At 42.9% G+C, this 25724-nt stretch overlaps 1 protein-coding gene across 10 annotated transcripts in view; it reads left to right on the forward strand.

Annotated features, from left to right (window-relative positions):
• Positions 1 to 25724, forward strand: part of TJP1 (tight junction protein 1) — a 259393-nt gene that overhangs the window by 222482 nt on the left and 11187 nt on the right. For 5 of the 10 annotated variants that reach the window (XM_086364090.1, XM_086364091.1, XM_086364093.1 and 2 more), the window contains 15 exons: positions 5800 to 5939; positions 6871 to 6976; positions 9728 to 9878; positions 12342 to 12450; positions 13587 to 13806; positions 14015 to 14199; positions 14295 to 14390; positions 16554 to 16636; positions 17347 to 17557; positions 17866 to 17966; positions 20998 to 21348; positions 21675 to 21914; positions 22504 to 23361; positions 23491 to 23588; positions 24801 to 25028. In XM_086364090.1, coding sequence (XP_086220216.1) covers positions 5800 to 5939; positions 6871 to 6976; positions 9728 to 9878; positions 12342 to 12450; positions 13587 to 13806; positions 14015 to 14199; positions 14295 to 14390; positions 16554 to 16636; positions 17347 to 17557; positions 17866 to 17966; positions 20998 to 21348; positions 21675 to 21914; positions 22504 to 23361; positions 23491 to 23588; positions 24801 to 25028 — 3177 coding nt within the window. The remainder of the gene's footprint in view (positions 1 to 5799; positions 5940 to 6870; positions 6977 to 9727; positions 9879 to 12341; positions 12451 to 13586; positions 13807 to 14014; positions 14200 to 14294; positions 14391 to 16553; positions 16637 to 17346; positions 17558 to 17865; positions 17967 to 20997; positions 21349 to 21674; positions 21915 to 22503; positions 23362 to 23490; positions 23589 to 24800; positions 25029 to 25724) is intronic. The other 5 variants (XM_086364092.1, XM_086364096.1, XM_086364099.1 and 2 more) reach the window with 2 other exon arrangements.

Consider the following 25724-nt stretch of genomic DNA (forward strand, 5'->3'; position numbering starts at 1 on the left):
ACTAAGGGGACCCGGAGGAGAAAACCCCTTCCCCTGTCCCTATTTCTCCATGCCCCTCTGATCCAGCTGCCTGCCCTCTGCCTGCACTAAATGGCCCCAGACAGCTGTGACTTCACACCTGAAGTCTTGCTCTTAAAGCCATCTGTTACTGATCTGGTTGAGTGTGTGTTATATCTGCTATTCTCACACAGAGTTGACGGGATAAGACTTAAGGCTCTGTTTCCATTGAGTTTGTTTATGTGACTAAAAACTCTCTCAGAGACTCTGTCTTAACAGTTGTCTTCCACAGAACTTTGGGGCTTCCCAGGTGGCGCTAGTGGTAAAGAACCCGCCTGCCAATGTAGGAGACATAAGATTCTCATCCCTGGATCAGGAAGATCCCCTGGAGGAAGGCATGGCAACCCACTCCAGCATTCTTGCCTGGAGAATCCCATGGACAAAGGAGCCTGGCGGGCTGCACTCCATGGGGTCACAAAGAGTCAGACACGACTGAGCAGCTAACACTTTCAAATACACACTGGAGTTTGATGGCTGAGTACACCAAAAAACAATGGGTGAAGTGAAGTGAAGTCGCTCAGTCGTGTCCGACTCTTTGCCACCCCATGGACTGTAAGCCTACCAGGCTCCTCCGTCCCTGGGATTCTCCAGGCAGGAATACTGGAGTGGGTCGCCATTTCCTTCTCCAGGAGATCTTCTCAACCCAGGGATCGAACCCTGGTCTCCATCGAACCCTGGTCTCCCATATTGCAGGCACTGCGCTTTACCATCTGAGCCACCAGGGAAGCTCCTAATTTATGATTACTTACTGATTTATTTGTAATTATGATTACTTTATGGTTTATGATTCTTAATATTTTAAGTATATTGAGTTAAAATGTATTATTTGATTTCACCTCATTTATTTAATATGAGTTTTAGAAAATTTCAAGCTACATAAGTGACTTTCTTCATGATTCTGTTAACAGCATGGCTCTAGATCTATATGTATTGAATAATGCCTCCACCTTTTGGTAGATAATGGAAATGCACTAAAAAGAACAATGATTTTTTAAAATATTGATCGTGTGAACAGTTTAATAGAATGATGTGAGTTCCACTGATCTGCAGTGTTAAGGTGTAGTAATTACATTAATGAAAGGTGGTAGTCAGAAGAGAATGAAAATTAGCCAAAAATGAAATACTTGTGGAATTTTTGTGTGCTGTATGGAGCAGGAGCCCTATTATAAGGCCTGGTTACCACTGGGGAGGATGGTCACATTAAAATATTATCTTTGATTCTTAGTTATCATCAGTGTTACTTAGTCATGTTGTAGATTCAGGAAGTTTTTTTTGTTTTGTTTTGTTTTTCAGTTAAAGGAAAGGAAGAAAATCAATTGGAATTGGAAATTGTTTTTTAAACTTGCAACTTAAAAAATCTGTTGGTGCGTGTGAGCTTTCTCTGGTTAGAGAGAGTGGGAGCTACTCTCTAGTCATGGTGTGTGGGCTTCTCAATGCAGTTTTCTCTGGTTTGGAGTACAGGCTTCAGTAGTTGTGGTACACGGGCTTATTTGCCCCGTGGCACATGGGATCTTCCCAGACCAAGGATCAAACCCTGCATTGGTAGGCAGATTCTTAACCACTAGACCACCAGGAAAGTCCAGAAATGTGATCTTTATTAAACAGATAGTTTTAAGCCAGTTGCAAAGCAACAGAATTTGTAGAACTATTAAAATTATGTAGTTATTTAACCTTGATCTCTTCAAAATGTTCATAGGTACATTTGTATTTTTAGAGCAAAAAATGCAAGAAGAATTTACTATTTTGTATTGCCTTTTTTATTATGAATCACCTAGAACAGTTTGCAGATAGCTTAATTGTGTTTATTTATACTTAGACTAATTGTATGGGAGACTAACACATAGTGTCAGTTCCTCAGCCAGTGTCTGAGTCTTTGCAACCCATGAACTGTGGCCCACCAGGCTCCTCTGTTCATAGAGTTCTCCAGGCAAGAATAGTGAGTAGCTCAGTGGAGTGAGTAGTCATTCCCTTCTCCATGGGATCTTCCCAACCAAGGGACTGAACCTGGGTTTCCCATATTGCAGGCACATTCTTTACCATCTGAGCCACCAAGGAAGCCACCCCATTATTACATAAGCAGTGGCTAAAAAGTTTAACTTTTTATGATTTAAAAGTAGTTCATTCTGGTTTGAGCTAGAAAATATCTTGGCATACATGTGTGTGTGTGTATATTTTACTAAAAGACTGTTTTACTTACATGCAGCTCTTTTAATATATATTAGTTAAAACTGGAATACCCCCTCCCCAGAGTAGTTAAATTAACTTAAAAATAGAACTCTGAAAACTTTTCTTATAAAAAAAGCATATGTTTTAATCTTTCTGGAGAACATCAGGAAGAAATGTTTTTCCTGGTAAGGGACTGCTAATAATATGGACTATGGAATTCTTTAAAGTTAGACTTAATTTCATCTTTAAATAATCATTATTTTAAAATAAAACTTTTCAGTCTTTCATAAGAAGATGTGACCTTATGGACTATAGCCCACCAGTCTCCTCTGTCCATGAGATTTCCAGGCAAGAATACTGCCATGCCACCTCCTCCAGGGCATCTTCCCCACCCAGGGATTGAACGCATGTCTCCTATGTCTACTGCATTGCAGGCAGATTCTTTACTGTCTGAGCCACCTGAAAATTGAAACAGTCAAGATAAATCTAAGGTTTCTCTGGGCTGCTGTTGTATCTGCTTCCCCCTTTATGAACCGCTGTCACCCGCATCTGTCTGGTAATTCTGCACATGGGGTGTGTGTGTGTGTGTGTGTGCACACGCATGTGCAGCTGTGGGGAAAAGTGGTCTTTAATACCTCAGTGGTGTCTCACCACATGTATTCTGCCATTTGTTCTTCACATTTTGTTTGGGGGCTATTTTCCTATCTCTAGTTACAACACTGTTTCATTGTAAGTTTAAGATTTTAGTTTTTTATCTTCAATTATGAAAGCATTGTATGCTCATTAGAACAAGTGACACAGGCCACAGCTACCAACTCCACTACATCTGGATCTCAGATTTGAAGTAAGCTTTTCTCTGTACTTGGGTCAATGTTTAGCATCATATATAGAGTTTCTGTGTGTTTTGCAAAGAATTTTAAAATATCATGCTCTGCACGTTATTCCCCAGTTGTTAGCTTATTTCACATAACACAAGGTAAGCATCCTTTTAGCTTTTTCATTTGATCAGAAATTTTCCATATTATGGAAAGTCTGTTTCTAGGTCTTTTTCATTTTTGTCCATGGGTTCATATATTGGCTTTTTTAACTGTTAAAATACTTAAAGCATGTGTTGGCATTTAAAATTTTTCATGGTTAGTGCCAGATTACTTTTCAAAAGTAGTGTTTACATTTTTTCTTGCTCTTAAAATTGAAGTATATTTAATTTAGAATGTTAGTTTCAAGTGTGTAGGAAAGTGATTCAGTGATACACACGTGGCAGTGCTTTCGTTTGTTTCTCAGAATTCCATGTGTACCAGTCTAATGGCTGCAAAATGGTGACTTCTTCTTATCAGTTGATTTCCTGACTAGTGGAACTGACCATCTTTTTGTGATATTATCCACGTCGAATTTCTTGTTTAGTATATTTCTGGTTCATTTCTGTTGCTCATTTTTCTGGGGTGTTGTTTTTTCATGGCTTTTGAATTTTTAACTTGCATTTTAGGGAGATCTCCCCTAGTCTAGGTTTGTATAGATGTATAATTTTTAATGCTATTGTTGTAGAAATATTTTTACTTACTTTACTATTTTCATTTCCATCTGATTATTGAGGATATTTAATTCTCAATGTAATTAAAGTTACTTTAATTCAAATAATTTTTAATATTCTTTTATACTCACTAAAGTGTTCTGCCAGTATTTCCAGGAGCATTATTGCATGATTCTGTCATCTGAGTCTTCAGATAATGGTAAATAACAGTAATGTTGGCAGGTGTCACTGTGCTGTTACTGATTTTAGAGCAAATAGATTCAGTGTTTCACTACATAATATGATAATAGCTCTTGGTTTCGGAAAATAATTTCATTATTATGTTGCCTGATCTTTGCTTTATTTGTGACTTTTATTAGGAATGGCTGTTGATTGTTTTCACATGCTCATTTGACCAGTATTAACTTTTTCTGTAATGTTTGAATAGAATTATGTGGTAGACTTTTAATGCTGAACTAGTCTTGCACTCTTGAAACAGCCCTGCTGTGACTACTGTATCAGTATAATAATCCTCTAATACAGTGTTATTTTTCCTTAGTATTTTATTTGGAATTTTCCCCTCCATTTATCTTTTAAAATATTTTTGTCTTCTCATTTGGTACTGTTAATTGTCAAGATTTGGGTGTTAAGCTTCTGTTAGCCTAAGGTTGAATTGCTAATCAACAGAAAGTTGAAAAATACTAAAGGTAGGTACATGAGATTTTTATGATACTGTTCTATGTGTGTATGTATGGGATTTTCTACAATAAAAAGTCTTTAAAAAGTGAGTTAGGGAGCTTTCTATATTTTTCTACGATCTAGGATGATTGAAGAAAAATATTAGGTTTTTCAGAGTTGGGAGAACTCAGCCATAAAATCTTCTACCAATACGTTAAATGGTAGATCTTGATTTATCTTTTTATGTGAAGCATATGTATTGGCCTTTATATATATATATAAAGTTCACTTTTTATAGTTTGTATTTTTCTGGGGGAACTGTTGATGGGCACTGAGTTTTGTTTATTGCTAGTTGAGCTGCTATCAGAGTAAATGTTTTTATAAAATCTTCTTGGACATGTATGTGTGTGTTTCTTCAGGATAAATCTAAGAGTAGGATTCCAGGTTTTTCTGTATGTGCATTTTTGTTGTTGTTTTGATAAATAACTCCTATTTTTTGCTCAAGTAGTAGTACACTTTTTTTGTGTTTACACTTATTTCCACTGTCCTTTTCCAAATGTCTGTATCTCCATATCCTTCTTACGGCTTGATATGATTGGAGAACTCTCACAAGTAGTAAGAGCTCTAGTTTTTTGTATTTGCATTTTTCTCATTACTAGTGAGGTTGAATATTTTTTGTTTATTGTCTGTGTTTATTCACTCTTCACTGGTGAATTTCTTCTTCCTAGTAGTTATTTTTTTCCTGAATTGTCTCTTTTAAACTGATGTATAGTTCTCATATAGTCTAAATATCAAATCCTTATTATATGTATTATTGGGTCAATGTGTAGTTTTAAATTGAACTTCTGTTACATATTGTTTGGTCAAATTGCTAATATTCAGTTGTTTGAACTTAAAATTCATTTGGTTCTACATATGACATTTTTTCCAATTATTTTCACACCTTTTAAAGCTTTTTATGTATTTACTTGATATATTATGGCTTTTGTTAATTGAGACTTACTTTAAAAGTATTTTTGATAATAAAAATTAGGACTTTATCTGAAATTGATTTACTTCTATGTCATTAATACACGTAGTCAGCTAGGTTTTCTAGATTAGTGGACAGTTCTGACTCTGCTTATTACACACTGTTTTGTTCCAGCACCTTTGGCCTGATGCTTCCATGATAAACTTTGGTCCTGCAGAAGTATCTCTCCATTTTCTGTTTTTCTACATGGATCTGTGGCAGTGCTACTCTAGTTTTAATTACTGAGTTTTTTTACAGTATTTTGGTGTTTTTTAGAGCAAGTCCTTTGTCACCCTTTCCTGACATTGTCTTGGCTGTTCTTGTGCTCTTTACAAATGATTTTCACCATGTGCTCATAACTTTGTGTTTTACTAATGTACAGTCTCCGGAGCAGAGAGGAAGAGAGAATTTCTAAACCAGGGGCTGTCTCGACTCCGGTAAAGCATGCAGATGATCACACACCTAAAACAGCGGAAGAAGTTGTAGTTGAGCGAAATGAGAAACAAGCACCCAATCTTCCAGGTAAGCCTCGCCTATGAAATAGGAAGTGCAGAAAACATTCAGTCAGACTAAACTGTTTTACAGTTTACAGAATTATATTTACAGGAGATACAAAAATGCAGTTATTACTACTGCTACTATTGTTGTTACCTACTACCCATGTAGGTAACTACCCATGGAATTTTTCTGTATTTCCAGCATTTTTATGTGGATAGGAGGTCACTGTAGATGAGTAGGCATTCTTGAATGTTTTTCAAATTTTCTACATAGAAATTATTCGTGGTTCACAGCTGTTCACAGTGAGTGAGGTTGTTTTTCAAACACTGCTCATTAAAGGGAAACATTAGATTGACTTCAGATACTTTTAAAAGTTATCTTGCCAGTGGACAGTGTTTTCAGAAACCCTTTATGAAGTGTACCTTGCCGAGCTGGATACGAGACCAGACGTGAAAACCTGCAGGGTTCTGAAATCCTGAAGGGTTGCTTGAAAGGCCTAGAGGTTCCGATTCTATTGTCCCTCAGGTCCTTCTCCCAAAACCTCTTTTCTGCTCTGCTTGTTTAGTCGCAGGAATGTGTATATTTAAAAATAAATTTTACAATAGTTAAGAAAGTGACAGTCCCAGCAGAGAAGTGTAGGGATTCTCTCTTCATACATTCTTCTGTTATTCTTCCCTAAAAAGTAGATTTTTTCAGACTTCAACAGCTGGAGCTATGGAAAGCACAGGTGACCATGTGATGTGCATACATGTTATAAAGATATCAGAATATCTGACTATAAAATGTACCCTGATAGACGCATATGTAGTATATATGTCCCTGATCAGGTTCTCTGAACTTCCATTTTCACTGTATTTTGCAGACTTTTCATTGTTTGGTTATGCAGTGGTTGCTTGCACTGTTATTCCATTTTGTACAGTGTTTCCTGCACAGTTTAGATTTTCTCTTCTTTCAGAACCAAAGCCTGTGTACGCACAGGTAGGACAGCCAGACGTGGATTTACCTGTCAGTCCATCTGATGGCGTCCTGCCCAACTCAACTCATGAAGATGGCATTCTTCGGTAATGTGGCTTTAAACTTGTGTTGTTTTCTCTGCCTGTTACTGATCATGGTTTAGAGTGAGCGTTCAGTTGTGACCTGTATTACAAATGCTTTTGATACATAGTGTGTGCTGCATAATGCTCTGATTAGACTTTGGTTTGTTTAGTTTTTAAATTATTTATATGATAGGATCAGAGATTAGAGGAAAACATACTTCTTTGGATGTTTACTTCCTTCTCACCACTATTTTCTACCTAGTTTTTGGATCAGAAATTAGAAAATTGTTTTCTGGACTTACGTAGTGGTCCAGTGGTTAAGAGTCTACGCTCCCAATTCAGGGAGCATGAGTTTAACCCCTGGTTAACAAAGCTCACACATGCTGTGTGGTGTGACCGAAAAGAAGAAAAACTTTCTAGTTAAACATGAGAATTTTCACAGACATTCTCAATCCCTAGCTTAAAAAAAAAAAAAGTGTTTCTCAGCACCTTGACTGAAGCCAGATAACTGTTTATCATGTGAGTGTCCTATACACTGTGGGTGCTGAGCAGCATCCCTAGCCAGCAGTGGTCACTAGCTAGTATGCACGTGTGCACACACACACACCCTGGTTGTGACAACTAAAAACACCTGCAGATGCTGCCAGATGTTCCCAGAGGCAGGATCACCCTGACTGAGAACCTGCTCTAGATCAGTCAGCACCTCAGTCAGTGTTTGATTTCCAAACATTTCATTACATTGTGTCTTATATACCGAGACTGAGATGTAGATTTTATATCCAGATTTCAAACAGTCATGATCATCTAGTTTTTTGATGCCTCTGTGGTAAAAGAGAGGTGACAGGATGTGAATAATAGAAAATTACCAAATCTCCTAAAGTAGGTTAGATATAGACCCCTGCTCTCATCTGTTCTCTGTGCTGAAGGAAATTGGGTTGTTACCCTGAGACCCAGCATGGTAGAAACAGCTCCTGAAACAGGTGGGAGTGTCACAAGTTTAAAATTACACATTTTAATATTAGGTAACTGATAATTCAAAATTTTATAAATCGGGAAGGAATTATCTTGTTTTTCCTTTCTTAAGACTTGCCTGAGCACTTTCCTGACTCTTTAAGGTTTACCAAAACTTTGTTAGATTCCAGAGACTTGTTTGCCAGAGGAGCCCTGAAGGACAGATACGGAGAGAACTGAGGAGTGGGCAGGGTTTGTATTTGGGGTTTTTCGCTCACTCTCTGTGAATGCGTTTGAGGCAGAGGCTTCTGCTGCTGTGTGCGGTCGATACAACAGAGGGCCAAGAATAAAGGAACCTGTCTCGGTCACATGACCCTGAGATGGCGCCTGGAGCTGTTCTTGAATGATGTTTTTTAAAAGCCAGGTCTTGCTGAAGGATGCAGACTGCAGTCCACTGTTGTTACCTGTTGAGGTCCTCTAGGTTGGTCAGTGTTAGGAGAGGACTTTAGGGCCCTGGAATCTTAAGGACTTTAAGGGGGTGCTTAAAAGAGCTCTCTGGATAGTTGACTTTTGGGAGAGGAGGCTCTTGATGCAGGTGGAAAAGTAGATTTCACCACGAGCAAGGAGCTTACCGTCTATGATCCACAGATTCGGGGGACCTCCCGTGCCACCAGTAGTAAGTGACCAGCCCCAGCAGTAAGTGACCTTGTCTGATCTACATGCTCTCAGGTTTCTGCCCAGTTCATGGTTAGCTCATGTGAAGAAACCAGATCTAGTGGGACTACCTTATAAGTCCTAAAAGCCAAGGTGGTCTTTAGTTGGTTTAAAGAAGTAGGCATCTGTCTGTGTCCCCTCAACTCATTCATTCATTGGTTGACTTGTGTTTTTTAGTTATTGCTAACCTCTACTTATTTGTTCATTGTTACTTTAAAAGAACCTTTCTTCATTTCATGTCCAGATAGGTGTAAAAGACTTGTGTCTTCTTGTCTCTGAATGTGGGATGGCTATGGAAACCTAGAAGGGTAATTTGTAATTATGTATGTAATTTGTTATTAATTACCCACAAGGGTAATCTGTAGTACTATAGCCATTCTTCTGTGGCATTCTTAGTATTTGTTTCAGGAGTGTCAAGAGTTTTGACCCTGCACTGAGAGTAGAGGAATTAATGTGTCTTCATTAGTTCTTCTCCATTCTTTCCAGCATGAAGAGATTAACATGGGCTCATCCAGAAAGGCTGGATGGTGAGCTTTTTGGTTAAAAGTTCAAAGGGGCCTCAGAGCAAGTAATCTGTGTGAGCTACTGCAAGAACCCCTGGCTGCGGAGTTTGAAAAGCACTGTCTGTCGGGCACAGTGCCTAGAGCTTGATTTTTGACTCCTGGTATTAGGGAAATTTGTCAGTTTACACTTCAGTTTCTACCTTTGTACAATAGGACTTCTCAGTTATTTGGTAGAGATGATATGGTATGTGAACTGGGGTGGGAAAAATGGAAGTTTTTAGCCATTGTTAATATATATATCGAAGAGTCAGAGTTGGGAAAACATGTTTTCATGAAGTAATTTTACAGTTATTATGTAAAACAGTACTAACATATTACATTTGGATATTTCAGAACTTATTTTTGTTAATTAGAAATTAGAAGAAAGTGCCATTAAATCTGATTTTGAGTTCTAATGCTAAATTTTATTAAGTAAATTAGTGGTGTGGGGGAAATTTCAGATATGATGGTCATTTGTTTTATTCTAAATATGGTTTTCATTATAGCAGTTTGCTGTTACTGTTTAAGCTTCTCTTAACTCATTCAAATGAAATACTTGTTTTAACAGGCCCAGCATGAAGTTAGTAAAATTCAGGAAAGGAGATAGTGTGGGTCTTCGGCTAGCTGGTGGAAACGATGTTGGCATATTTGTAGCTGGTGTTCTCGAAGATAGCCCTGCTGCCAAAGAAGGCTTGGAGGAGGGCGACCAGATCCTCAGGGTATGTCCATGATCAGCTCACGTGGTTTCAGATACTTAGGTCTCCAGAGCAAGGCCTCAGACATAGCAGATGTGTTATGATGAGCTTGTAATCTGTGTTAAAGAACATGGGACTCCATCAGGTCTCCCCTCCCTGCCTCTGCTCTGCTCACGTCTGTTAGGTGTGACTGCACAGTATGTGGCTTTGGTTTCATTTTAATCACTCATTTGTAGAATGTGGAAAAACCAAGTCTTAGAGCTCACAGTGTCTCCCAGTTATCTCCAGTTCAGCTGAGCATTCCTGCTGGCTGGACTCTGCTGTGGGCCCCAGCCTGCCAGCAGGGCAGCATCAGGTACGCAGCCTGTGGGTCCCCTTTACCCAGTGATGGCTCAGGTGTGCCAAGATGGGTGTCCATCGGGTACACGTGTAAGCTCTCGTTCTGAAGCTTCACATCCACAAAGATGAGAGTCCAGGAAAGCCCAGCTTGGATGCAGTGTACCAGTGGGCTCTTTGTGTTTTTTTTTGTTTTCCATAAGCAGTGTTACCTAGTAACATAGTACCATCTTTATTCATCTTCTCTCTCTTTTTTTTTTAAAATTTTATTTTATTTTTAAACTTTACATAATTGTATTAGTTTTGCCATATATCAAAATGAATCCACCACAGGTATACATGTGTTCCCCATCCTAAACCCTCCTCCCTCCTCCCTCCCCATACCATCCCTCTGGGTCATCCCAGTGCACTAGCCCCAAGCATCCAATGTCGTGCATCGAACCTGGACTGGCATTTCATTTCATACATGATATTTTACATGTTTCAATGCCATTCTCCCAAATCTTCCCACCCTCTCCCTCTCCCACAGAGTCCATAAGACTGTTCTATACATCAGTGTCTCTTTTGCTGTCTCGTACACAGGGTTATTGTTATCATCTTTCTAAATTCCATATATATGCGTTAGTATACTGTATTGGTGTTTTTCCTTCTGGCTTACTTCACTCTGTATAATAGGCTCCAGTTTCATCCACCTCATTAGAACTGATTCAAATGTATTCTTTACCCCCTGCTGGATATACTACATCCCATTCTAGTCGGAGGACCAGCTCTCAAGTGGGAGTTCCCGCCTCACCTTGCTCTGCTCTCTTCTTCCTTCTCCTCCTGCCCCAAGTCTGACTGCTTTGTTCTGAGTTCTCTTTCTCTGCCTGTTGGCTCCGCATCTGCCTTGTGTTGTCTGTCTTTCTCCTCTGGCTATTGCACTTGCAGGTAAGGTGGCGCCCTTCCCTGCCTGCTTGTGTCATGAGGCCGTCCAGCCTGCCTTCCACCTTCACCACGGCTCAGGGTGGATTTCCGTGGGGCACCACCAACCTGATGGCATCTTCAGCCCTTGTTTTTCTGTATTTCTTACTCATGTTTTACCTTAAGCAATTACTTTCTTCTTTGGATTCCATAACACTGTCATTCTGGCCCTCCTAGTCGATAAATGTTTCAGTTCTTTTCCCACCACCTTCTTTAATCATTCTTCTGAAAACCTGGCACATGTTCAGCAACCCCCCCTTTCCTCTTGCTTCCCTGTCTTCATGTTGGGTTTGGTCACTTGAGGCAGCAGCTCGCAGTCAGAAACCACCCTCTGAGTGTGGGGTGAGCTCCCTCAGGCCGTGGTGGCCGCTCTGTCCCCCTTCCCCTTCACACTTGCATGGAAGGAGGTCAGGGCATTCATTGGCTCTGCCTGGCTGATTTCCACTTGACGTTTGTTTACAATATTTCTGTTTTCTCAGATACAACATTGATAATTAAGTAGACCTATTCTCTTACCCACTCCATATGCTGTTTGAAGTAATCAATGTCATGTAAAAATATTTTCTCATAATTGTATCATTAAGGTAGTACCTGTTGAAAACATTTTCTCTTAATGTAGAAAATTTCCAGAAGATGAATAGAAGGAAATCTCCCTGTTACCTGCATACAGTCACTGATGACATTTCTGTTAGGTCCTCAGGGGTATCTGATAGAGTGAGTACTGACCTGGCAGACTCTGAGCCTGTGTTGTACACATGCTCTTACTTAGGTGGCACAGCGCACACGCTGTTTCCTTCTGATTGCTTCTCAGAGAGTCTAAGAAGTCTGGCTCTGTTGTACAGTCTGGACTTTAATTTCAAAGTTTAAATCATGAGATTTTATAATAATAAGTCATTGGAATTAGATGTTAGCTTTCTTGGTCTGAACTGGTTGGAATTTGCAGTGTATGATCTCTAATATTGTGTGGCATTGTCACTGTTTAAAGGAATTTATACTTTAACTCATTTTATTTACTTGGTTTCTGCTTGTTACAAACTAGGGTCTTTTCTCCAAAAATAAATATTTTTACTTTTGGAGATGTGATATTTCTAGAGTAGATAAACTCTAGAAATATTTGTTTCCTGTGCAGTTAAATGTTTTTATTGTCTTAAAATATGGCCAGTAGTAATTTGTGAAACGTTATTTTAACAGGTAAACAATGTAGATTTCACAAATATCATAAGAGAAGAAGCCGTCCTCTTCCTGCTTGACCTCCCAAAAGGAGAAGAAGTGACCATATTGGCTCAGAAGAAGAAAGATGGTGAGTTACTCTCAGGAAATTGAGAAAATAAACCTGGAGATGCTGGACTACTTAAAAAGGGAGTAATAAATGACTTGTTAACCCTACGGATTTTGTCATTTAGGGGCACACAGCCTTTACACTGTGGGGCTTCCCTGGTGGGTCAGTAGTAAAGAATTCTGCCAATTTGGGAGATGCAGGCTCGATCACTGGGTCAGGAAGATCGCCTGGAGGAGGAAATGGCAACCCCCTCCGGTATTCTTGCCTGAAGGAATCCCATGGATGGAGGAGCCTGGTGGTCTATACAGTCCATGAGGTTGCAAAGAGTCAGACACGATTTAGTGCCTAAACAACATCAACAATCTTACACTATGCTTGTTAGCACAGCACAATAATGGGACCAGCCAGAGTCTTTCTGGCTTTCAGTTTAAGTTAGAGTGTCATCTGTGGGAGAATTGTATACTCTTCCACAAAGAACTGTACATGGGCAGCTTCTGAATTTTGTGTTGATATTTTCTAAGCAGTATGCTCTGATGTTTGTTGGCATTAATTTCAAGAGAATGACTAATTTTCTGTGATTAAGAAGATGCACTTTTCATTTAGAACAGACAAGGTCTCTCAAGCTTGGTACTGTTGATGTTTTGAACCAAGTAATGTGGTGAAGGCCGTCCCATGTATTAATGCTTCAGGCTGTTTGAGATGTCCTCCCTCTGCTCACTAGGTGTCTGTACACACACCTTCTTTCAGCACATGGTTGCTGCTATCAGAAACGTCTCCATGCATGCCAGCCCTCTCTCTCACCTGACGGATATGGGGTTGCCCTCATTTGAGAGCCACAGTTTAGAGAGCGGGAGCGTCTGTGCAGGGCTGAGGCGGGACTGTTAGGTGACGGAAGCAGGAATCACGTGTGGCTCTGGACGAGTTGCCTGCTGGGTGTCTGCAGCAGTTTCCTCATCCAGGAGGCGGGGTGCTGAGTCACCGTGTCATGAGCTCACGGTGATGCCCACGAGACAGAATATGCAGGAAGGAGCTACTGTTAGTTGTATACGGTTGTTTTTGTCATTGCTAACGTTATCAATAGAATCTTCACCTAATGTATTCTATTCATATGAATTTCTTTTTCCACTCATTATTGATTATATTTTGTTTCCGTTTAGTTTATCGTCGCATCGTAGAATCCGATGTGGGTGATTCTTTCTATATCAGAACCCATTTTGAATATGAGAAGGAATCTCCCTATGGACTCAGTTTTAACAAAGGAGAGGTGTTCCGTGTCGTGGACACTCTGTACAATGGGAAGCTGGGGTCCTGGCTCGCCATTCGGATTGGCAAAAACCATAAAGAGGTGGAACGTGGCATCATCCCAAACAAAAACAGGTATGAGCGCTCCGCTGTGTCTCGCAGAGTGGGTTAGGGAATGAGGAAAAGGTTTCAGCCCCACAGGGAGTCTTCACTGTACTCACCATGTCTAAGACTGACCTAGTTTTATAAACTCCTTTATTTTAATTTAAGCATTAAGGTTTACATTCCATGTGAAGTTCTGCCACAAGTCTTTGTGCATTTTGTTCTGTGTTCTCTTGTGTAGAGCTGAGCAGTTAGCCAGTGTGCAGTATACACTTCCCAAGACAGCAGGGGGAGACCGCGCCGACTTCTGGAGGTTCCGCGGTCTGCGCAGCTCCAAGAGAAACCTGCGCAAGAGCCGAGAAGACCTCTCAGCCCAGCCAGTCCAGACCAAGTTCCCGGCGTATGAGAGGGTGGTTCTTCGAGAAGGTAGTCTATTTCCTGCCAACCAGCCTATATTAATGTCGGTTTGCCTAAGACAAAAAAAGCATAAACTGTGCTTTTTTTCATCTGAATCTTCTCAGCTGGATTCCTGAGGCCTGTAACCATCTTTGGACCAATAGCTGATGTTGCCAGGGAGAAACTGGCAAGAGAGGAGCCAGATATTTACCAGATCGCAAGTAAGTGGTCTTGATGCAGACTTTGAGTGGGGTTGAGGGTGCTTCTTTACTAGTTACCCTCTAAAGGTAGATCTGACCCATTCACCTAATAGAAGTAACACTTTTTGCCGCTGACCCCACGTGTTTAATTGGAGGGAAATCTGAGTGATGGTGCCCTTACTCTGCCAGGTCCCTCTCCCCCAGCCCACAGTCACGTTTAATTCTGACAACATCCCGGGGCAGCTGTCGAATGTTCACCCTGAGCGAGGCAAGCTGGGTGCACTGCCCCCCTCCCTCGTTGGGGCGTCGTGAGGACTACCGGTTAAATCACTCACTCGGCTCTGAACCCAGCTTTCTGGTTCCAGCCCAACTTGATCAGTCATTAAGCAAATAGAGAACTCAAATATCAATGTCAGAAGGTAATAGAAGCATGGTTATGCTGTTGGTTACTGCAGACATTTATAGTGTTTTGGTGTTACGTGTAGATACTGAGGAAGTAGTGCTCTAAATGCCTTACAGGTTTTGCTTGCAGATTCTTTCAGTTTCCTTATTTTAACTACCATGGTAGTTTAAATCCACAGACTTAGTTACGACCCCTTAGGCCTGCTTTAATTTATATGTAAAAACTTTAAAAAAATGTTTTTTTCTAATTAGAAATACACCATTTTGTATTTGGAAAAAATTAGAAAATTAGTTTTGACATATCTCATCATCACCCTCAATTTTACCTTATTGTATTTTCCTCCACCAAGTGTATATTCCATTTTCCTTCTTAGTGGATAACTCATGTTTTCATTTTATTATCTATTCTATAAAAAATCTGTGATTTGATTAGCCTTTGTTTTTATAGTTTGTTTCAAATTTATATTTTACTAATACAGAGGTTGCATAAATCTGTGCGGTTTGTGTGCTGGGTGTAAACACTCCAGTACATAGCTGTGTGTGTGCGTGTGTGCTGGGTTCATTAGGATTCCTGGAGACGGGTGCGCTCCCTGCTGCTGCTGTAGCGCTCTGACTGCCCCTGTGGTGCCGTGAGCTCCAGGGGCTGGTTTACATGAACAGGGTGTTGCCTTTGTATTTGTATTGTATACATTACTTTTCATTTGCTTGCTGGTGAAGCTGAATGAAGACATGTGTGTCCTGAAACTCAGAAGATGCAGACGAATGATAGTAAAATTTGAGCAATTTAGAAAATGTTCACTTCTGATTCTCCACTCATTTTGTTAGTCTTTTCAGAAGAGATCTTTTTTTGGTTGTGCTTATAGACAGCACTTTGCCTAAAGAAGTTGGTGGTTATAGATACCACCCGTAACCAAGCTTAAGTCTTTTAAATTTAGGAAGAACAAGTGTGAAGACCTACAGAGTTCTGTTTTAAGGACTGATTGTTACTTTAATTGGGTTTATTCCACAATCAGGGTCTTATAAAAGGGGTTCAGATCGCTTAGTTATATACCCTCTTTGAATCAAATGAGAGTCTTTGAATTTAGAAACTGGTAGCATTTTCTCCAGCCAGAATTCCCAGGTGGTCTCCCGTCATTGCCTGTGTCCAGCGGACTGGAAGCTAGCCCTCTGTCTTGTGAGAGCCTCGTCCCCCTTATCCCTCAGCCTGACCTCCGCACTTCTATGTCTCTGCCTCAGAATAGCTGGAACATTTTTGAAAATATGCATCTTAACTCACATCACTTTAAACTTAAATATTTGGACCAAACATATAATTTATAATTTTACTTTGTTGACTTTAATGGAAGCAAGTTCATCAATATTTTTTTAAAGCTGATTTTCAATTGAGAGAATTGCCATTTTGGCAATTTCTCTTGACCAGTAGGATGCTGAAGTTCTGCTTCCTGATTAAAATGTTGTTCATTATGAAGTATTACTTTGATGTTGTGAGCACAGTGCATGCAGTGCGGCTCAGCTGCTGGGTGGGGGCACCCCTGGGATCGTGGGTGAGCACCCACCTGCCTTCTGATGGTATGAAGCACTGATGTCACCAGGCGCTCTCAGCCAGGGAAGCCCTGAGAGGACATGTGGCCTCAGTTCTATCACTGTGGGTTAGGAGGGACACGGGACTGCTGCTGACATCCAGCAAGTGGAGCCCACGGTGTCGTTAGTGCCCAGAAGCCGAGGGCCTGGTCTCACCAGTGGAAATCTGATGTTTTGTTTCTCTCCTGATTTCCTGACTAGAAAGTGAACCTCGGGATGCAGGAACCGACCAGCGCAGCTCTGGCATTATTCGCCTCCACACAATAAAGCAGATAATAGATCAGGTATGTTCCTGAAAGTTGACCTGTTCATTATAAGCTGTGGGATGAGTCTGGCTAAACTGAAAGTAGGAGGTATTTTTTCTCAAGTTGTTACTGGCATACCATGAGAAAATTAAGCCAGACATTGTAACGGTTGGTGTCAGGGACGGTAAGTAGTGCTTGCCTCAGAAGATAAGCTGTCATCACCACAGAAAGGGATCCAGTGTCCTCACACAGGCAGTCTGCGGCTGTCCCAGTGGGACAGTTCAGGTTGCCCTTTGGTGCTCAGATGATAGGAATGTGTGTTAGTCACAGGGTTATTAGGACCATTACAATGTTACACTTATTTTCACTCTCTGCTCGCAAGTATTGGGGCTGTCTTAAAAGTGAGCTGCCAAGAGAGGTGGTGTAAAATACAAAAATGGGAGAGAATAATCTTTCTAAATTTAATGTATTTCCTGCTATATGTGGTTTTAAATATCTTTGTGCAACTCAATTTATAAACATTTTGAGTAAGCAAAAAAAAAAAAAAAAAAACCCAGCTCATTAAGACTTTCTGCCTTATATTGAGCTAGAAAGTATATAGCATTAACTTGAGAGTACACCTTTTCCTGGCGTGCTCCTGAGACAGTTTGGAGTTAAACATCTGTTCCTGTTGGAACATAGTCTCGGGTAGGACTTCTAAAGGTGATGATTCTCAGTTACCTGTGTCTGCTTTCTCCTTCTGTCTTCAGGACAAACATGCCTTACTGGATGTAACGCCCAATGCAGTAGACCGTCTGAACTATGCCCAGTGGTATCCAATCGTGGTGTTCCTTAACCCGGACTCAAAGCAGGGTGTGAAAACAATGCGAATGAGGTTATGTCCAGAATCTCGGAAAAGCGCCAGGAAGTTATATGAGCGCTCTCATAAACTTCGTAAAAATAATCACCATCTTTTTACAAGTGAGTACGTGAAAGCCCTTCTTTCATCTTACAGTTTCTGTGCAGTAATATGTGGGCAAAAATGTTGTGTTGTTTAAATATTAAAACTCATATAACCTTTGCCTGTTTTGCTTGCTCTTGTGTTAATGGCTGCTATTGATGGAAAGAAATGGTTTGGTGCCAAAACAGACATTTCCAGGGGTGTGTCCTCAGATATCATCTGTCAGAGAACTCAGTGGTGGAGGCTGAGCTCTAAGCAGTGTTGAGTGAATTCTTATTTGGTGGCAATGTTCTAACCAGAGAACAATGCTTTTGTTGTCTGTTTTCAGCTACAATTAACTTAAATTCAATGAATGATGGCTGGTATGGTGCACTGAAAGAAGCAATCCAACAACAACAGAATCAGTTGGTATGGGTTTCTGAGGGAAAGGTAAGAAGTTTCCTATTGTTAACCCATTTGACAACTCACATAAGAGAAGCCTTTGAGACACCGTTTTCTACTTGGATCAACAGATTGGAGGAATCGGGGGCTTCAGTGTCTAGGCCTTCACAATTTGCATGTGGGGTTATGGAATTTGTAGGCGTTCACAATTTGCATGTGGGGTTATGAATTCATTTTGGTAGTAAAGGATTTAGAAGTTTCCTGCCCACTGAGCTGCCATCCGGCAGTTTTCTCTGTCTCAGAATGATGTGGAAGAGCAGGGCTGAGCTCCAACTCTACCCACCTGACCGACAATGAGTGTGAACCTTGCTTCCTTCCTCCTCTGGAAATAAGGGGCTGAGTGGGCTCGGTGAGGGTCCCCAAAGTGCTGTCCTCTGCATGTGAGATCCAGGACTTGTCTGGAGGAAAAGGCAGGGAATGGGCAGGGCCCACTGTCCTTAGACCCAGCCCTGGCGCAGCATGGACACACAGCTGCGTGGTGGGGGCCGGAGGGGCTGCAGTGAGGGGCTTGGCTCTGCTGCTGCTGGAAGCGTGGCCCTGAGCCCCTCCCTGAAGGATTTCTGCATCAGTACCTGTTAACTAACATCCCTGAGACACACTGGAAAAGTCAGGTTACGCAGCCCAGACTTTTGGCTTTGCATTCTGGTGTTCTGTACTACCTTTTGCTGTTGGCCTGTCTGGGCTCCTAGCAGTTCTTAATGGCACAGGATGTTGATTTTGTTGGGAGTTAATACTTTTCTCAGAATACACAGTTAAAGAAGCTTTTGTTATAAATGCGTTTTGCCTTCGGATGAATACATTGTCAGTGTGTTTCCGCTGCTAGGGAAAGTTGAGAATGTCTCTTCTATTTTGTTTCGGTATTTCCTCGTCGGCTCATTTCTGCTGTTTTCCCCTGCATGCTCCCCCTTCCCCTGCCTGGCTGTGGCCCCTGAGGCCAGTGCAGTGCATGCTGCATGCTCAGGACCCCTGCTTCTATCTGGAAGACACCACCTCTGTGAGAAGAGATGTCCTAATGCTGACATCTGGAGGTGGTGTTGGCTGCTTCCACCCATAGTCACGTGTCAGTACCACTCACATGCGATCATGAGACCCCCCTGACCACTGACGTGTCAGCCAGGAACTTGATAGACAGAGGTGGAGCAACTCACTGCAGCACTTCCCACAACATACTTAACTAACTTATTTACTCTGTGGCCTTGGGTGAGTATGATCACTTCCACTCCATACTAACCATTCCAGGACAACACAATTCTGCTAGCAGCCTGTGTCAGCTAGACTGTTAGCAAGAAAGCTATTAGTTTATAAATGCACAAAATATACTTGCCTACCTATCTGAGAGGTTTTTTTATTCCACAAATCTTAGTTTTATTTCTCTGATATTAGTGTGCTTCCTGGATTTTAAAATGAAGGTCTTAACTCCCCAACTATTTTTCTGTGTGAGGAAAATAATAAAAATTAATTAAAATGACCTATATTAATAGGTCTCATAAGTCATTTACTATTAGAATAATAGGTTGATGCTCTAAATCAGAAAAGGTGTTAACAATTTAAATCAAGTTTGACTTATAGTATATTTTTTCCAAATAGGTTCTTAAACTAAGAGATTGTATTTAGTTAAGAGATTATTAAACTAAATAGATTCTTCTCTTCATTTCCACCCTGAACTCCCCTAAGTTAATTACTTCCACCTGGTTTCCAGGAAGAGTTCCTCTCGGCAGTTCTGATGGTCTTACATGTTCCCTACTGAACCAAGAAAAGTCATCCTGGGGCTTTCTTAACAGGAGGCATATGTCATCTCTGGCTCCAAGTGCTTGTTTCTTGCTCCTTCTGCATTTCATACCCTGCAGCAGATCAGAGAGTTCTGAGTTGCTCGTCCCTAGGGCCGTAAGCACTGCCCCGACTGGCCCCTGGGTTATATAGTCTTGCAGGCTCTGCGAGTGGAGATTAGAGTGGAGAGAGCAGGCAGATTTTTGCAGTGAGAGAGACTCCACCCATCATCCCTGGCTTTCCAAACCGCTGATCAGGGACAGGTGGTTTTTCCCATGTGGAAGAGGCATTCAGGATCAGGCTCCTGCAGAGCCAGAATCAAGACTGGGGGAAGTGCCATTCAGGCGGCTCAGGCCTTGTCTGTCAGTCAGTCTGTGCTGGTAGAATTCTGGGTTCCACATCTTGCAGGTCTCGAGCCATACCCCACCTCTGGGTCTTCCAGGGCAGGGGGTGGCTGTTGTGTGTGGTCCAGGCAGTAGCATCACGTCAGTGTGCGCCGACAGCCTGTTGTTCCTGTTCCCTCAGATACTTGTGTGTTCTCTCTCACTGGCTCAGGAGACACTTGGTGGAGCCTGGAGCCGACTCAGCTCTTAATCCTGCGTAGAGCATCATTCCTGCATCTCCCCCCCGCCGCCCCCACTTCCCCTGGACACTGACTGCATCTGTGCAGAGTTATGTTTTAACAGCAGTTCCTAGTGAGCAGCCAGCACTTAGCTGATGCTTTTCCACGTGTTTTATAAAAACTGTAGGGCCAAATACCAACTTTTAATCTTCATATATAGATTTTATATATACATAAGGTCTCTTACTCAGCTTGAACTGTGGCGTTAATCTCCTAGTTAGTCTCATGCGCGATGTTCTGTCAGTCGGTGTGTCTGTTTCTGTGAGCTTGGCCTGGCCATATCCCCCTCTTGACCCTGCTCTGGGCTGACAGGCTAGCGAGTGACTAGGGTCCACGAGCCAGAGGAGGGCCAGGGCTCCTTTGCTGTCTTCTGGGGCTGGGCATCAGGGTCCAGTGTTGTCATGGCCGGCTGGCCGACCTCACTCATCCAAGCCCTTCAGATATCCGAGGGTGCTTTGTGTGTCCGCATGTGTGCTTGTGAAGTCTTCATGACCTTTCCTCAGCAGAAGCCTCTAGACTTAGCTGTGATTTCTCCGAGGACAAGTATCCTTTTCAGTCCCCTTGTGAAATAAAGGCCACCTCTTACAAAACTACTGAATAAAATTTTTAATTTACTTTTATTTGACCCAGGCGGATGGTGCTACAAGTGATGACCTTGATTTGCATGATGATCGTCTGTCCTACCTGTCAGCCCCAGGTAGTGAATACTCAATGTATAGCACGGACAGTAGACACACTTCTGACTATGAAGACACAGATACAGAAGGCGGGGCCTACACTGATCAAGAACTAGATGAGACCCTAAATGATGAGGTGGGGACTCCCCCGGAGTCTGCCATTACCCGGTCCTCTGAGCCTGTCAGAGAGGACTCCTCTGGAATGCATCCTGACCACCAGGCATATCCTCCCTACTCACCACAAGCGCAGCCACAGCCAGGCCATAGAATAGACTCCCCTGGATTTAAAACAGCCTCTCAACAGGTAAGCAGCAGCATCAATGTTCTGCAGGTGGAGGTACTTGATCAAAGTCTAGATGTGGTGACTGACTTAAAGAATGTGGTGTCCTTTCTCACAGGTTAAAATTTAATGTCTAATTTCAACTTAAGAATACCAAGGACTTAATTCTAAACTTTGTGTATTTAGAATCTCACACAGCAGTATACTGAAATTTAAAAATTCAGGACATGAGGTCACAGTTTTTTTACTCAGCACACTTAAAATGTATGTCTATCAACCACTATAAATGGAAGTGGGGAGTTAGCAGTGAACAGAAGCATTATATTTAAAATATTTTAAACACTTCACAGAAAGCAGAAGCCTCATCTCCAGGCCCTTACCTTTCGCCTGAAACAAACCCGGCACCATCAGCCTCTGCTGTTAATCCTCACGTAGACTTAACTAATGTCAGACTGGAGGAGCCGAGCCCAGCTCCCCCCTCCTCTGACTCACCACACGCCGACTCTTTACGAGCTCCAGGCACTGAGGCCGCTCACGTGCAGCTCAAAGGTCCAGAGCCGTCCCTGTCGTCGCATGTGGGCCCAGCAAAGGTACCTGTGCTGCGGGGGCTGCCCTCACCCGCCGCTCCCCGTCAGCCTGCCACATGAGCACGTCTGCTTTCCCTCAAGTGTCCTCTGCTTTTACTGTGGGCTCAACACCATGTTCTCAAATCACTACAAGTCATCTGGTTCTGCAGTCTGCATGGCTTCCAGTGGTGCCTGATTCTTTAAATAGGCCTTTTAATTGGGATTGGTACCTAATACTTCTATAGGTTTTTAATGTTTGGCTTTAGAATCTTCCAAAATTTCTTAATATATCGTTCAGATCCATTGTAAACTGCTTTATGTTTTCTAAACTATCATGTCCATAAATTTTCTTTATGATTTTCATTTTCAGTGTCCAAATCAAGTGGAATCAACAGCTGAATGCATTAATTTTCTACTAAACTTCATTTAGTGTCGTTACGTGCTGAAACATAAAAGTCCCTACTTGCATTATAAATTTTGAGCTTTCACTTAAACTTGCTTTCTCCACTAATCTTTCTGTCCTGGTAATAAAGGGTAGAACATGTCGTTTCTGTCTCTTACTAGACTAGGATTTGAAGCCAGCCTGTGTCCTTACGCATGGCTGTTTATACAGGTGTACAGGAAGGACCCCTACCCTGAGGAGATGATGAGACAGAACCACGTCTTGAAGCAGCCGGCTGCGGTTCACCCTGGGCAGAGGCCAGACAAGGAGCAAGGCCTGAGCTACGAGCCACAGCCTCCGTACACAGAGCGACAGGCTGGCAGGGAGTTGGAGCAGCCTGCATACAGATACGATGCCTCTAGCTACCCGGAGCAGTTTGCTCGGAACTATGACCATCGTCTGCGCTATGACGACCGCCTCCTCACCTATGAGGAGCAGTGGCCCTACTACGACGACAAGCAGCCTTACCAGCCCCGGCCTCTTGATGGTCAGCCTCCCGCGGAGCCAACAGAACGAGGGTATTTCCCCCGTTTTGAGGAGCCAGTGCCCCTGTCCTATGAAGGCCGAGCGCACTACGACCCACTGCCCAGGACCTCCACCTTGCGGCACGAAGAGCCTCCCGCCCCTGCCCCTGGGTACGACGTGCATGGAAGGTACCGGCCTGACGTGCAGCCCTACTCCACTGCTGGCCCCAAGGTGCCCCCTGAGCCCAAGCCGTACTTGGACCAGTACCCTCGGAGTTACGAGCCAGCGCCAGCCCAGGGCTTCCCCTCCAGGGCAGGCCCAGGCCACTACGAGCCTCTTCACAGCACCACGCTCGCTCCACCACTTGGCCCCTCGTCCCAGCACAAGCCCGAAGTCCCGCCCACAGGCACCAAACCCCTGCCTCCACCCCCAGCTCCGGCCGAGGAGGAGGAAGACCCAGCCATGAAGCCACAATCCGTGCTCACCAGAGTGAAGATGTTTGAGAATAAGAGGTCTGCTTCCATGGAGAACAGGAAGGATGAGAGCCATTCCACTAGTTTCAAGGTAAAGAGGTGATCACTGTTTCCCTGCCTTGTGTGCAGAACACATGCAGAGATGAGCATGCAACATGCCTAAGCAACACCTGTTTTCTCTTGATCTCTGCCTAAGGATATGTATCTTCTTTCTCTGCAGCCCCCAGAAGTCACGTCAAAACCGGCAGGTGCTCCTGTCCCAGGTCCCAAAGCCCCTGCTCCGAGTCAGCTCGGTGAACACGACAGAGCAGCACATAGGTGGGTGCTCTGCAGCCTCGTGGATGGGGAACAAGCCCCAGCTGGGGAGGGGCGGGCAGGCAGGGGGTTTGCAGGTCTTCACTTGAAATCTGCCATGTCTCCACTGAAACGGTGGTCCTAGAAAGACAAATAACTTCATTTTATCTTCTGCAGCACATCTTTGTTATCCTTTCCATAAACAAATCTGAAAACAATTTTCTAGCAAATTTCTAACATATGCTAATATACAATTTTAGAGCCCTAACTTCTGAAGGATGTTTTTAGTTTAATAGTGCTGTTGGCTCACAGGCTGTTAGTTCCCTGAGGAGGGACAGAGTCCATGCCCCCTGCAGTGGAACTCTTGAGTCCAAACCACTGCACCCCGGGAAGCCCAAACATAATCTGTTAGTCAGCATGTAGCCTGTGACATGTGCCTGCCGTGGTCAGGAGCGTGGTCAGCACCAGGATGACTGGGCGGAACGAGGCTTCGGGGACCTGCTGTGCACGCTCCTCACTGTGGCTGCCCCTGCTGTTGCTGAGTGATGGGCTGCATCTGAGCAGTTCTCTGGCCTGTTTCATTTGCTTATATATTTATTATAATAAAGAACTACTGTCTAATTTCTTATGATTTTCCTGATGCCTAGTGCGGTCATGCAAATGTAAATTACTACGGTATTTCCTTTAGCTGGGATCATTAGCAGACAAGCTCTTCTGCATGGAGTAAATGTGTAATAACTGAAAGCTTAGCCCTCCCTCTTAGTGTGAAACCTAGTTTATCTGTTTTTGATGCTGAGTTTCTGAATTACCCATCAGGGCCTAAGTAACAATACTTCACTTTGCTCATAGTTGACTTCCTTTGCCGCGTGCTTCCCTCATCATTGTCTAGCTCCTTCCTTACCTGAGGATCTGTTGATCCTGGCATCAAGGTCTTGAATTCTCAGTTGTTGTTCTGACAGTGGGGCACATGCTGGAGCTCCCCACTGCCTGTCTTCCCTTCTGTCTCTGCTTCTAACCAGCTGGTTGTCAAGCTCAGTAGACGGGTTATGTTAGGAGAAGGCTGCTCTCTTGAGTGTGACGTGTGTGCACGTAGGGCCCAAGTTTCGGCCTTGATGGCTGCCCCGCTCAGCTAGGTCACGAGTAGTCAGGGTGCCAGTGGAAGGTCAGAGGTACCTATTCTGTTCTCTCTGTCAAGTTAACATCTCAAAAGTTGTTCCATTTATCATTCATTGTCAGGATCCCTGAACCACAGAGGCCTCACATGAAGCCACCTGAAGACATTGTTCGGGCAAATCACTATGACCCCGAGGAGGATGAGGAGTACTACCGGAAGCAGCTCTCCTACTTCGATCGGAGAAGCTTTGAGGCCAAGCCCCCCACCCACATCCCCACTAGCCACCTCTCCGAGCCCACCAGGCCGGCTCACCCCCAATCTCAGCCACAGTTTGCCACTTACTCTTCCAAGTGAGTCACTTCATTTCAGACGTAAATTTTCAAAGTTAAGATGAAACAAAGGATCACTTGCATCAATCAAGTGCAGTCAGTTACACAAAGTTCAGTGTGTTCTGAAGGGAAATGTTAGCTGTGTCATACCTACTTGATTTCTGTGGGTGGTAAGCAGTTCAGCATGTATGCTATCCAGCCTGGGGTAGCTTTGTTCTTAGACCCTGGCATCATCTGTGTGAGGTTCTTATATTAGAAAAGATGTTAAATGTCAAAGGGTTCTAAGGGTCCAAGTGCTTTGACAAAGGTAAGAGGGTGAGCATTTAAGAGACTGACCTTGAAGTCCCTCCTTCCCACGTGGCACGCTCAGTGCTGCTTCTCGTCATTCTTCTTGGTTTTTTGTTCTTTAAATATAAAAGCAGGCTATTCTAGGGAGTGAAGAGTTGTTTGGTATTTTCCCAAGGCAAGAACAAACTTGCCTGCTATCGTTGTTTCAGCTTGAGGGGACTTGGTGACTTCTGGTCCACTTGTGAACGTGGGGTGCTGTGAAGGGGGCAACACGGGGACTGAGCTCCAAGGTCCTGCCCATCTTCCTGTTCTGAGCTGCACCCTTCTGTTTGCTTGTCTACTGCGCCTCTGGTTGCTTTTCTTTTTTGTGGATTTTGCTGGGTTACAAACTACAAGCTCACCTGTGCCTGTGTGGGTTCCTATATTGTG

Source organism: Bos grunniens, chromosome 21 (assembly GCF_055505025.1).
Source record: "Bos grunniens cultivar Pamir isolate PY7600 chromosome 21, Bosgru_T2T1.0, whole genome shotgun sequence".
NCBI lineage: Eukaryota > Metazoa > Chordata > Mammalia > Artiodactyla > Bovidae > Bos > Bos grunniens.